Source organism: Pectinophora gossypiella, chromosome 3 (genome assembly GCF_024362695.1).
Source record: "Pectinophora gossypiella chromosome 3, ilPecGoss1.1, whole genome shotgun sequence".
Taxonomy (NCBI): domain Eukaryota; kingdom Metazoa; phylum Arthropoda; class Insecta; order Lepidoptera; family Gelechiidae; genus Pectinophora; species Pectinophora gossypiella.
The window spans coordinates 8,376,133-8,390,250 of NC_065406.1; the positions used below are offsets into that span (position 1 = coordinate 8,376,133).

General features: G+C 35.8%; 2 protein-coding genes across 4 annotated transcripts; one reads left to right on the top strand and one right to left on the bottom strand.

Annotated features, from left to right (window-relative positions):
* Nucleotides 1-54: 54 nt before the first annotated feature.
* Nucleotides 55-10,176, top strand: LOC126382006 (collagen alpha-1(III) chain-like). Of its 3 annotated transcripts, none has more exons than XM_050031686.1 (10): nt 55-125; nt 236-349; nt 537-721; nt 782-907; nt 999-1,245; nt 3,952-4,056; nt 4,252-4,323; nt 4,660-4,791; nt 5,108-5,256; nt 5,935-6,647. In XM_050031686.1, exons 2-10 carry the CDS (start codon nt 246-248, stop codon nt 5,943-5,945), a joined length of 1,131 nt encoding a protein of 376 aa, XP_049887643.1. In that variant the 5' UTR covers nt 55-125; nt 236-245; the 3' UTR covers nt 5,946-6,647. The 3 variants fall into 3 exon arrangements, 2 of the variants coding, with proteins under 2 accessions (XP_049887643.1, XP_049887644.1); XR_007569009.1 differs by lacking the exon at nt 5,935-6,647 and adding exons at nt 9,328-9,428; nt 10,119-10,176 and having other exon boundaries at nt 74-349; XM_050031687.1 differs by having other exon boundaries at nt 75-349; nt 794-907.
* A 1,159-nt stretch (nt 10,177-11,335) lies between these two features.
* On the bottom strand, nt 11,336-13,040 carry LOC126382008 (60S ribosomal protein L30). Its single transcript, XM_050031688.1, has 4 exons — nt 12,963-13,040; nt 12,812-12,865; nt 12,376-12,521; nt 11,336-11,536 (listed from the first exon to the last, which is right to left on the bottom strand). The coding sequence occupies exons 2-4, from the start codon at nt 12,830-12,832 to the stop codon at nt 11,362-11,364; spliced, it is 342 nt and encodes a 113-aa protein (XP_049887645.1). The 5' UTR covers nt 12,833-12,865; nt 12,963-13,040; the 3' UTR covers nt 11,336-11,361.
* Nucleotides 13,041-14,118: the final 1,078 nt, after the last annotated feature.

Genomic DNA, 14,118 nt, shown 5'->3' on the forward strand with positions numbered 1-14,118 from the left:
ACAAGTACAGTAGGGTAAAACTTTTGTAAAGGTGGAAACACTATTAAAAAAAAAACAACGCAACCATTTTTTTTCTCCTTCTTGCCCTCAAGTTGCCGCCATTTTGTCCTGAAATTTGTAGTAAGGTACAAGCTTTGTTAACAATTGGCGTAATTTAAACATTCAATGATATTTAAATTAAATTAACCTTGAAAAATAAGAGTTTCCTACAGAGTTGTTGGTTATCGACCCGTAGGGCTATAGAAATGGACGGACCTAGACCTCCATTCCGTGGAGGTTTCCGCGGTGGACGCGGAGGTCCACCGGGTCCGAATCCGAGAGGAAGGGGTGGTTTCGATATGCGTGGACGGTAAGTAAATATTACACAAAATGTTGACTTTCACCATGAGCACCAATTGATTTGAAAAAAAAAATTTTTTTTAGGTTAGGTACGCTACTAACATTCTAGCGCCTTAGAACTAACCTTAACCCAACTAAAGAAGTTACACATTACATTGCACTTGTTTAGTTAATTAATAAAGTATTTGCCGTTTCAGTGGTGGCCCTGGAATGCGAGGGCGTGGAGGACCCCCAACGCGTGGGATGTCTCGTGGATTCCGTGGCGGACCCATGCGTGGTGGTGGTGGTGGTGGCGAAAGAGGCGGACGTTTCCCGCCTGGGCCACAAGGACCAGGTCCCCATCCAGTGCCTACAATTGAATCTAGAGGAATTCCTGCACAAAGTATGTATTTTTATTAATATTTTCGTATGGATATTGAATGAAAGTTGCTACAATTTTTAGTTCATTCGTCAGGAGGTGGTTTCAACAGGGGTGGGCCAGGTGGCATGAGGGGCAGAGGAGGCAGAGGCAGAGGCGACTTTGGTCCACGAAATGATAGAGGTGGCCGTGGAGGAATGGGAATGAGAGGTAAAAGATATTTAATTTGGTAGTCTTACTATAAGTATGCTTCTTTAGTCATTTTCGTCTTAATTTATTATGCATTATTTTACTACTAAAGGTCGTGGAGGCCGCGGTGGAATTGGTGGACCACCAGGTGGTCCTCCCACAGGGCCCCCTGGACCTCACCCAGGTGTTGGGCCAGTGGGGCCTCCTGCAGGGCCTGGCGGGCCGCCAAACATGGCACCAAGGCCAGCACCTGTACCACACCAACCATCTGGAGCACCACCCGGCCAACAAGGACCTCCATTCAAGAGAGGAGGTGGACCACCCCATGGTGGACCTGGAGGTCCACCTAAACGTGGAAGGTAATTTATATTTTACAATATCATAGAAGTGTGATTGTACTGTTATATCATAATCTTTTGCTAAATGTGATTAATTACAAATTAAGGTGATACGTTTCAGTCAGCTAGGTAACGCTGCGTCAGCAGTTGGCGTTACTTCTGCAGTTTTCGTATTTTTTTCCATTTATTCGTTTAGTGTTGAGTTCTGACCCAGTGAAATGTTAGGTGGCGAAATCTTACATACATTATCTTTAAGTTAAGCTACAATTTTGAAGTATTTACTGCAGATATCATATTGAAACATTGCATCAAAAGTTGGTGTCATTTCAATTTGTGTACAAACACGAAGCTGTCACACACACATGCGAACTAGGTTAGCTATTAAAAGAGATGCATAATTTGAAGTCTACTTCTAACTTCTAAATGGCGCATTTGGTAAAGCAGTCACCGCCATTCTTAAGTTTCACGGTTCAAACCCAAGTGCATGTTTTAATTGTTTTTACTTTTTGTATTTTTTTTTTACGATTGAATTTGGCGAACCCGTCTATTTGTTACGGAATTTTCAAAAAGTATCACTTTTACCAATAATATTATAACGCATAATGGGCCATCTTAGAGTCTAAATGCGGAAAACAGAGCCCACTAACATTATACAATAATGTACTTTGCACTAAAGTACCTTCCGTAATTTCCGTATTTTTTATTTTGTAAAATTCTAACAGGCATTAATCGCATCAGTGAACATGCGGCTAACTAAAAAACTACTGAACGGATTTTCATACGGTTTTCACCAATGAGTAGAGTGATTCATGGGCGTGCTTTAGGGTATATAATTTATACAAGTATTTTTTTTTGTATAAAATGGTTCAAAAATGATGATGAATGTCAAACATAATTATCGTTACAAATATAGCCGACTTGGAGCTTTCGGCGAAAACGCTGCCTGAGCCCATTGAGATATAACAAAACAACGTATGGTTGAATTGTTCCTTTTTTGTAGGTCTACCGAAAAGTCCACAATATGTCATAATAATTATATTGTGTATAAAGAATTGTGTATATGTATTGTATGATTTTACAAATAACGATCACAGTACAGTAATAATAAGGTAGATTTTTCCTAAATTGCGTCGGTTCAAACTTCGTCGCATCGCGTTTGAAAGATGTAATAGCGCTTCAGGACGTCCCGCAAGCACGTCGCTGATGTCGCAGTATCCGCATATAATTATTATGACTTGTCATTTAGTTCCAATAAAATCCGCGGGACTTCATTCGTATGTCAGTGACAGCTGGTGATAGCATGCGGGACACTTCTATGTTGTTTTTGCGCCCAGTCCAGACGACTTGCGGCGCATTTCTGGACTTATATTTACGCGTGGTGTTTATTGTTAGGTTAGTTAGTTCAGGTTAGGACGTCTTTTTTTAACGAGGACGTTAAAAAAAGACGAGGCTGGGACGTATTGAAGTAGTATTTCCATATATACGCGGCCTGAAATGGGCTGTTTCAGGGACCTGAACTAGTTGCTGTCGAACTTATTATCACGTTTTCTTGATTAAAATTCATAAATAAGTCAAATAGAAAAAAGAAAAAAGATTTTCGTTAGTTTTAGATCTGTCATGATGTCTGTGATGTTTGTTTATTATACATAAGAATTTCAAAATTTATCTTATTTTTTTTTCCCAAAGGGCAAGGCAAAGGGAACTATGCCTATACAGCCATGTCTTGTGTTTTTTTCTTGATGATGATTAATGAAATGATGAAACCTAAGCCCCCACCCTCGGAGCAGACTCCTACTCCGAACCCCAAACGAAGTAAGCGGCTTTTTGGCGCAAAGCGAAAATAGATAGGTACACTTTGTTTATTGAGTATTCCGATTTAATAATACTATCGGGAATGTTTTCCGACTAACTTAATGTGATCATTAACCACAAAACACCACTTCGTATTGATTATTTAGATTATTCAACGAAGAAATCAACCTTCCCGTTCCCGTTTCCACCAAAAAGTCCGCGGCAAAGAGAATATAAATATATCTGTATGTTGGATGGAAAAACAATTAATTAAAAATGACTACTATTTAGGCCGGCAAATGCAACAACTTTTTTTTTGATTTGGTTTTCCCCGAAGGGTAAGGCAAAGGGAACTATGCCCATACAGCCATTTCATTATGTGTATTGATTTTTTATTATAATATATGTCCTCTTTTAAAACACGGTACTTACCCATTATTTAAAAATGTTTAAATAATATGCGTTAAAACAAAAATATTTTTCCAATATTCCTTTTCTCAGATTGTAGTATTTTTAGTTTTTTATTTATATTTATTCTCTTCATACAAAATCTCTTTATAAATTGTCACTGACATTCTATTACACTTGTCAAGTAGTCAAAGCCTTTAGAGAAAAAAAAACTATCACGCACACAAACTAACATTGACACCTCTACACGCTCAGCAAATACACTGTAATCTGCACCACTACAAATGTAGAATTGATCAAAATTGAGGGTCTGAAATATGGTACTTCTCGTATTCGGACCCTAAATTTTTGTTAGTTTGCGAAAATAATACACCAAAATATTACTATTTATCGGTTTTATAACAATATTCCTCTATCCGTTTTCCTGTAGCACTGCATCAACTTTTGTATGGAAAACGAATCACCTTAAGCACTATTTCTGTATTATTTAAAAATGAATCATTTTTAAGTTCTTTTGTTAAACTTCAGGTTTGATGGACCACGAGGAGGGGGTGGTGGCAGACCTCCACCATCAGGATATCAAGCGCCTCCACCTCACAATGCCCCTCCAGCTAATGGATATGGACCTCCATCGTAAGTTTACTAGTATTTTTTGGTTAAAAAATTGTATATTAACTTGATTATTGAATGATGAACCAGCAACTTGATAGGAATGTGCCGTCTGATACAAACATGACGCCATAAATACCTACTGATAATTAATATATTCTAGGATAAGATGAAGAGCCAAATCATCATATACTAATTTTGATATTGAATTGTTTCCAGACACACAGGCTACCAACCTTACGAGCCACCAGCAGCAGATCCTTATGGACAGCCATCTTACAACACTGGAAGGTAATTAATTATTCACCAATTTAATGGTGCCTCAAGTATCAAAGGTACAAAAACTTCTTGTATGTTTTGTAGGATTGAATAATAATAAGTTAGTACAGTACTCATATTTTATAATCTTTACAAATTCAATCCTAATTTCATTCGACTCAGAGCATGTAAAGATTTGACTCCCTGATTTGTCACCACCTATAAGATTATAAAAATGATGATAATCTTCAAGATAGGAATTGCCGTCTGACACAGATATGCAGATAACTTGAAGACTGAATTTTTTCTTAGCTTGATATTCTTCAGTAGCTTAAGAATAGCAGTTACAATTTAATTTAATTTTTACAGTTCATATCAAAGTAACAACTATTCTGCACCTGCACCAGCCCAGTCTAACACGGGATACAATTCCGGTTATGGATCGGGATCTGGATATGGGTATTCCACAGGTGGTCAAGGAGGCTACGAAAATGAGTATGGGTAAGGAATATTTCATTTGAATTCAAAAATGTCTTATTTTATCAGTGGCCTGCAGGTTGTTTCATTTTTTGTGACACATTTGATACTAAACTTCTTCAGAATCTCTAAACTATGAATATTTTCTTCTATAACTATGAATAGTTCTTTGTCATTTATTTATTTGTGATTTGCTTATTCAAATGATGATAATCTTCAAGATAGGAATTGCCGTCTGATACACACATGCAGATAATTTGAAGACTGAATTGTTAGTTATTTTATTATTTGCTATTGGCTATTGTGCTGGGAAAAATGTAACAATGTTGCGTATAAAAAGGGGTGGTGCGGGAGGCGCGGGCGACGCGGGCTATGGCGCGGCCGAGCCGTCGTATGGCGGCGGCGGCCCCCCGCCCGCGTACGAGTCGTACCCGCAACCCGCGTACAACTCATACCAGCAACAACAACCACAATATAACAACAGCTATGGTAAGTTTGGAAAATATTAATTTAATAGGATAAAACTTACTCTGGGACAAATAGTCCAAGTATTTTATTACAGAGAATTATCTGATTTTATGAGATTACAAATTATTCATATTATAAGGAGGCTAGGATTAAAGTTAAGATATTATGAAGTGTATATTAAAGTAGGTTGTGTTAAAATTATTTATTGTAGGTCCATAAAGAGCATTTATTCAATATCAGTATTAATTAATACCTATAAATTAATTATGCTCTAAAATTATAGGCATATCTATGTCACAGCAATCACTTTGTAATATATGATAATTAGGAAAATAATGGTATGAAAGTAGTGCAATGTAAGTTGTATTGGTAAAAACTAAAACTTTTTGGTCACATTGGAAAATTATATTTTAACCAGTAATAATAATTATTACGTTATCTTATCAATGGATATATTGATAAAACAGATTAGTCATGATTATTGGTTATACAAAGAGGAATTTTATTGTTCAACAGTGTAGTAGGATACTTAAACGTGAACCAGTTTAGGGAAAAGTTATAATATAAATAAGTGGCGTATTGAATTAAGAAATTGAATGAAAAACACTCGAAAGATGAAACCAAAGATACTTGAGAGAAGAGTAAAGATGGGTGTTGTTATTGAAGTGTAAAGCTTCTATATGATTGTTTGCATTACAGGCAGTTGGTGATCTGTTTGAATATAACAGAAAGTAACGTCTATGAGCGTGTTTACGCTACAACTTATAAAGTAGCTGCTACAAATAATTGACGCATGTGGAACACAAATACTACACTTTTTCATATAAGATTGTGTTAGGTAAGATTTTATTCAAAGAGTGAATGAAGACATGAAATTATTAGCAGATTTTATTGCAATGACCATGACGCATGTATACTGACCGTAATATGACACTTGATTGTCGGTGAAGAGAATAATGTTTTTAATTTATAAATATTAACACATTGTTTCAAGATTTACAAAAGTACATTACTTTTAAGTTTGGACAGAAGATTAATATGGGATGTGGTATAATTATAATAATGAAATATCGAATTTCGATGAAAATTTCCATTTTAATAAATATTAAAGTATGTGTGCGCCACTGAGTAATTTAGGACAGTCCCTATTCTGTATTACATTTACTAGTGAAAATAAAGTTATAAAAAACGAGTAGGTTATCGTGAAAATATCTCAAATTTGTTTAACAACTGTCGTGACTAGTAATGTTTAATAATAATTTTGTACTTATGGTACTATTTGGACACCCGGTGACCTTATAATGGATTAATTTGGTAGATATCCATTGTATTTATTGACGGTATTATAGAGTGAGTGTAGGTACCATCTTTTAGATTATAAGCACCAATTTGTAATAAAATCGTGAAACATGCTTTTTGTGTATATTTATTTGTAGTACCATTTTCAATATTTTAGTTAAACAGAGGTATGGTTGGAATATATCATATTGACTGTACATATTTATGAAAAAATTTTAAGCCACATAATAGTAGTTACATAGTTCTGTGCAATACTATAAATATTTGATTTGATTAATAGGTAAATCTAAACTCCACAGCTGTTGCAAAGTTGACTTAGAATACCCAATTATTTAGTATTTAAGACCAAAGACCACAGAGAACAAAATGCAAAACAGGCACTATAATGTAAGTATATAAATTAATATTACAAGATACATATAACGGGCATGAAAGCAATGACAGCTCTCATCTAGGTTAATTCCCTATGATTGAAGTGTTAAACAAATATAGTTAACTAAGTATATAAATGGGAATTTTGCAATCTTGAATGGCTGTTTTAAAATCTTACGCAGTTTGATGTGTTGTGTACTGATTTGAGTTATGTTACAGGTTTCCATTAGTATCAAATAGTAGATTTCCGCTCGCGGCTCCGTCCGTGTGGACTTCGGTTATAATAATATTGGTAATAAAATATATACTTAGGAATAAAGTAGCTTTCTACTGGTAAAATAATTTTCAAAATCTGTTCAATAGTTCCAGAGATTATCCCCTACAAACCTCTTTATAATTTTACCTAGTATACCTATATAGATTGACGAGCAACATTTCGGTCTAGCGACCTGTGAGTCTTGTTTTTCGGGGTTTCTCGAGTTATTGGCTGATTTAATTTGGATTAGGATTTTTTTGAAGCACACGATATTCGACGATCGAACTAATGAATCGAATCGAGTGAGAACAAAGGAGATAGTCGAGGAGGGATTGGAAAGTAGGTCCTTTACCCAGCATTGAGACAATATTGGCTAATCTAGAACTAGATCTACTAAGTGAATGTGTATAATACATCAACAATATTACTATTCTTAGAGAGAGACTAAATATGTCCTAATAATAAGTTGAACAAGGCATGAATCATTAGAATATACTGATTTTTTTTTTATTATTATGCTAGTTTTTCTATTAATTTTTATGCAAAAGGTGAGAGTATTATGTTGTTCATAAGAATACTGCAAATTTGTTAGGGATGGCATTTTCATATATTGCTTTATCGGGAAACTGGAATGTGAATTCTTAACGATACCATGGAGTAACTATCATACTATATGGAGGATCCCCTCGCTATACCTCAAAAATAGCAGCTAAAAGGCGCTCAAATGAGCGCCGGTGACGAGCATGTGTACCAACTGTCACTGTGTTCATAATGATATGACACTTTATTTCCATAACTCCCGGCAAACTTCTTGAGCATCGAGTGTCGTAGTGGGGGAAAGTTCGCGCACGTACACTTCCGTGCAAAAAAATGAACTTTTGATTATTTTCTTAATTTCATTAAAAAAAAAACAATTATTATAAATAAAACTAAACTTATATTATTATAGTTTATTAAGACTTATATTATTATATTTAAGAAAAAACTAATCGTCACGTAAGTATGATATTCCTTCCATGAGGTGGAAACCAGCAATACCAGAGCTAGTGCTAGGTTTTGGATCTGTAGACATAGACCTCGTGCTAGTAACTAATTCTTAAACTTAAACAAATGAGTAATAACAAAAAAAACGAACAAAAGAGTTTCACTGCACGCAAGTGTATTCGGGAGTCAAAGGGACGAAGACAACGTGCGCGGGGGAAGTATCGACTGATCTACCAATAGCCGGTCGATGCGGGACTCACCCGCCCCCGCCCCCCGTACCGCACCACCAAAGAGATCTAAAATTCGGTTTTGCGCAGTCAAGGTCGATGCTCAAGAAGTTTGCCGGAACCTATAAGCTTATTCGGTTAGTGACATTCAGCTACTTTTAACTACTAAAATATAGCTCTGGTGGCGAGCATTGGTAGGTAATAAGTCCTAAACGTATGGAAGGGGCCAAGCATGATGATACTCATTCAATGATCTATGCTAGTATTTAGGTTATAATAATACCTATCGAAAGTTATATTATACGACTTCTTTCCAAGTAAGTTTGTGTGCTATCATATATTATAATTATATAATTTACGGTATATTGAAAACTTATAGCGCTAAAATATATACCTAAGTTGACCGACCATTATATACCATAGTAGTTACATTAATAGGTAATTGACCACTACAGAGCATAAATGAGGGGAAGATTTTAAGTTCTAGCGCACTTCAGGTAACACAAATTAATATTTATTATGTACTTTACTATTTTTCAAGTGAAGAAGTTACTAAATCTTTATAAAATTTCAATCCAAGAAATAAGTGAATTGCAGAAATAATGAGGTATAAAAAGATGTATGGAATAAAATGAATAAGAAATATTACACAAAGTGGTTGGTTCAATGCAATTTTATAGTAATTTTCAAACATAACAATTTTGGATACAACTTACAGAAGTAATAAATTGCTGTGAAACGTGACGATAAGAAAATAATGCATAACATAGAGAATTATGCGTAATACAATTACTGTTATAAATGAAATATTATGTACATGCATAAGAATTTCAAATCACATGTACTTACTATTTATATTTATTTACTTACTAGAAACATTTCTTATTTGGTTTTAATTGTATTGCATCTTTGTGAGGTTGATTTATTGTTCTAATAATATTATTAATATTTCAGACTATGGATAATATGAGTGATAAGACACTTTTGGTGTAGAGAAACATTTGGCAATCACCTTACTGAGTCTGAGTTCCTGGTACGCTGGAATGGATAAAGAGGTATGTTTGTTTTAATATATTCGCAATTATTCGGGCTTAGAAACACATAATCATCAGCCCATTAACGTCCCCACTGCTGGGGCACGGGCCTTTCCTATGGATGGATAAGGAGATCGGGCCTTAAACCATCACGCGGGCCCAGTGCGGATTGATGGTTATTAACGACTGCTAATACAGCCGGGACCAACGGCTTAACGTGCCTTCCGAAGCACGGAGCTAGAGATGAAAACTTTTTTTTGTGGTCACCCATCTTATGACCGGCCTTTGCGAAAGCTGCTTAACTTCAACAATCGCAGACAGAGCGCGTTTACCGCTGCGCCACCGAGCTCCTAGCTCTTAGCGGGTCACTTTTTACGGCGATACATAAACGTTATAGGCTAATCGCAAAAGAAGCCGTGTGTAAAGATACTCTTCCTGTTATTTTAGAGCGTTTTGCTCTAGATTGAAAATAATATTGCGATACTGCACCGCCACGGTAAAACTTAAACCGTAGTACTAAGTCGAATTCAGTATTGTACCAAGATTTTAGTTTTTATAAAATAAAACAAAAATATTTATTCAAAAGACACTGTATAACAATGCTTATTACACTGCAAAAATCAATTACACTGCAATTATCATAAATGTAGAGTCCCTTTTAAATGCAAGAATTTGCCTTCCAATGCTCTATAACATTTTTTATTTTTACAGATTCAGCGTTCGGGCCGTTTGGCAGAGAAAAAATAGTTTTAAATAAAAGACAACAATATTTCTTGTTTTTTATTTTAACCATGGGGTTTTGTCCACTTCGTCACGCACTAGGCCGACATACGATTATATGGGCAATAGGCCGATCACCCATTCGCACATTTAATGACCATAGTGCTTTGGATTATAAAATGACTAGTTGTTAAAGTTTGATTAAAATATGACATTGTCAGAACAGTACTTACATAATCATCACGACTCTTGCGCAATTAAGTAGTTGCTTAAAAGGCTTCTATTCTATCATGGTATAATGAAAACCAGCCGGTTCTGCATGACAACCGCGCGGCGCGAATTATATTGAGGGCATTGACCAATAAACGATACGAATGCTATCTACGTAGATGGGACATCACAACACCGACATCACACGGCTATTGGTCGAAGGCCTCGATGTAGTGCGCGCGGCGCGGTTACCGTGCAGAGGAACAGAGGCTACTGGTGTTTTTATATTCCTGTCCTGCTGTTCTCCACAATCTGTATTACCTCAGAAGCATACTTTTCTTAACCAGATATTGGTGCTAATTCCTGTAAACACCATCTAATCTTATTTTTAAGTTTATGCTTGTCGATTTACCCGTCCCTTTCCTATTCGGCGGATAAGAAAATGACAGGTATAACTTAAAAAAAAGTAAAATTAGGTGTCTGCAGGAAATAGGGTCATTAGTTCTCAACCTACCTATAGTACCTAATTATATAAATAATATAACCAGTGAAGGACTTTCTAGGCTACGTTCCTCAAAAAACAATGGCACTGTACCGATTTTTCTTAGTTTAACCTCATTTCATGAATAAGACATGCATCTTTTGTATCAACGATGAGATGACCCATTTTATTACTCCACCCATCTATATGGTCGTAAGGCCCAGTCCTTTTAAAATCCAAATCCCATTGTTTAACTATTGTGTCTGGAAATCCGGGCCTGACGAGGATATTATTTTTGGTGGCAGCCTTAGAAAGTCCCTCGTTAACTCATTGTTATCTAAGGTAGTGGAAATTGCCTACCCCAATGGGGATAGTCACGAGCTCATCTTGTTGAAAGCAAAGAGTAGTTATATGCTGAAAGCAATAATCGACAACTTTATAGTACTGGAGTTGTTTACATAGTGTACATTTCTTGTTTGGGAACATTCAAAGGTGTTTTAAAATAAAAAATACCATATTTGTTTTTAGCCTATATTAAACATATTACGCCGTCGCCTCAGGGAGGGTAGTGATAATGTCAGAGTCGCCAGGGTCTGTGATAGCCAGGGTGCATACTCTGTAGTACTTTCCGCAGGCAGTACCCAGCTCAATGTTGTTGCCGCTGTAGTGGTGGACTCCAGTCTTGGCCAGGAGAGCGTAGTATTCAATCTCAGATTTCCTGAAGACGGTTATTAGTTTTATTAAATAAGCAAAAATGTAACCTATAACGATAAATTACCATAAAAATTCACCAATTAGATTTTCTTAGGTGCTTGATGTTATCAAACAAGATTTTTAGTAAAGAATCTTGCATTTCTTCTACAGACCATCTCACACATAACAGGCAGAGTAACAAGTCCCCAAAAGTCAACTTGCAGCCGTGATATCATTTAAGTATTTCGATAAATGTGTTGAATTATATTGTGATAGGTTACAAACTTATTAACCAGTAGATAATCCATCATATTTATAGAGGACATAATGCTGTTGATTCTGGTGGACAAAACTTTAATTTTATTTTAGTCACATATCTCTAAAAACTGTGTTGTCCTTCACTTATGAGGTAACAGAGATAGTTTTAAAACTTGTCAAATTATATTGGTATCGACCAGAATCGGCATCAATACCTACTTGTACATGTCGGGACACTAAACCTACTCCAACAGAAATTTGAAAAGTGTTACATCTATTTATACAAAATAACATTTCTTACCTGCCAAAGTTCAGCAAATGGGCTCAAGACTACTCCATAGGTTTCCCTTAGAGCATGTGAAACAGTAAAATTCTATTTAAATTTATAATATTGATCATGTGAGTAGATAGGTACTCCAGCTTGCCATGATAATTCATGATTTATTGCAAGAGTCGAGTAATTAATACATTTTAAAAATAAATGTTATTTGTATAGAATGCAATTTTACTGAATCACATAGGGGAATCCATACTTCTTTGTCCTAAGACTCCATATGCTTCCCTTCGACAAATAAATTGGGAAACTCTACTTCTCAGTAGTCTCACCTTAGAGGCGGAGCATTCTTGGCGATGATGACCAGCTTAGCCTTGCCTTGGCGAAGCGTCTTCAGCGTCTGCTTGTAGCCGAGGCAGTATTTGCCAGACTTCATAACAAGCGCCAGGCGCGAATTGATAGACTCGATGGTCTTTTTCTGAAAATCGACAATAACCACGATTGAGCAATCTAAACACAGCAGTTGGTTTGGTATAAGTCAATTTATGGTTTACTATAACCGTACTACGAAGTAAAATCCAAAATGATATAACCTTAAAATCAAGATGTATGGTACCTTCTCAACCCCGCTTGTTATGGAACTAGCGAGCCTATCGAGTAACAATTAATATTGGACTTTTATTTCGGAAGTTATTCCATATAATTAGACTGAATAACTATGCCAAAAGTCCATTTGATTTCTAAAAACGAACACGTGTTCCAACTCACCTGTTTCTTGGCGGCAACCATTGTGATATAGTGTGTCTTCTCACAGAGTAAACTCTAAAACGAAATGATAATAATCGTTAGCACGAATATGAGAAGAAATTAAAGATTTGAGAGCAAATAATTAATAAAATGCTAGTCAGAGCGCACAAACCTGGCAGCCGAAACGCGTACACAGATAAGAAAGAAAAATTTGAAGTAGACTAACAGTGTTGCTAATTTCCCTAGATGGTTTCCCTATTTAAAATTATACAAAAATACACTGATTTTTTTATGGAATCACAAAACATGCCAATGACGCCAACCCATATTTTTAGATAAAAACTTTGGCGATAGCACTGGGCGATAGTGTAAGTATAAAAAATCATGTCATGTCAATCATGTTTGTTAACCAATTCGTAATTTTACCACATAAAGTCATCTAAATTTACATTGGCAACACACATTATAATGGCAAATGGCACTTTTTAAGGCTTTTTGGCGGGAAACGGGAACGGGACAGTTGCTTTCTTCATTGAATAATCTAAATAATTAATACGAAGTGGTGTTTTGTGGTTAATGATCGCATTAAGTTAGTTGGAAGACATTCGCGAGTGTTATTATATCGGAGTACTCAATAAAGAAAGTGTATCTGTCTGTTTTCGCTTCGTGCCAAGAAACCGCTTCATAACTCGAAAGTTTATGCGGACTTTTGAGTTAATTCGTTTGGGGTTCGGAGTAGGAGTCTACTCCGAGGGTGGGGGGCTTAGGTTTCATCATCATCACCTTTCATAATTTAATTAATCATTAAGAAAGAAAATACGTAAGACATGGCTATATGGGCATAGTTCCCTTTGCCTTACCCTTCGGGGAAAACCAAAAAAAAAAGAGGCTATACTACACGCTCAATATAGATCAGTATCCTCATGGTCATCCGGGACATCCCAATAATGAGGTACTTTCCTTCTAGAGTATGTTCCCCAAAAATAATATAGGTGGCACTTTCGAGATTTAACGTGATAATTATCTATTTTTCAGGTTTGTATACAAAGCGATCTAGATTGATTGATTGATGAATGCGATGTTGCCATATATTAATTGTTTTTTTTTGTTACGTTACATACCATTACTACCTACACCTACTTAAGTTAATATGTAGGTAAGTTCAATTGTAAGTTCAAGGACCAAGTATACTTGGTCTTTGAGGTAAGTTAAATCATGGAAAAAAGAATGTCAGTCACGCACGTCATTTTGTAAACGTCAAACGTCATCATCCATCTGTCAGTCATAGTCTTCGTCAACAACTTCGACGAGTTTTTTTTTTACTTAGC

Bases quoted from the DNA above. Each gene is read 5' to 3' on its own strand.
- LOC126382008 (XM_050031688.1), bottom strand. From the start codon at position 12,832: ATGGTTGCCGCCAAGAAACAG. The intron at 12,522-12,811 runs GTGAGTTGGAAC...GTCGATTTTCAG, and splicing joins TGGTTGCCGCCAAGAAACAG to AAAAAGACCATCGAGTCTAT. The intron at 11,537-12,375 runs GTGAGACTACTG...AACCGTCTTCAG, and splicing joins AAGAATGCTCCGCCTCTAAG to GAAATCTGAGATTGAATACT.
- LOC126382006 (XM_050031686.1), top strand. From the start codon at position 246: ATGGACGGACCTAGACCTCCATTCCGTGGAGGTTTCCGCGGTGGACGC. The intron at 350-536 runs GTAAGTAAATAT...TTGCCGTTTCAG, and splicing joins GGTTTCGATATGCGTGGACG to TGGTGGCCCTGGAATGCGAG. The intron at 4,057-4,251 runs GTAAGTTTACTA...AATTGTTTCCAG, and splicing joins AATGGATATGGACCTCCATC to ACACACAGGCTACCAACCTT.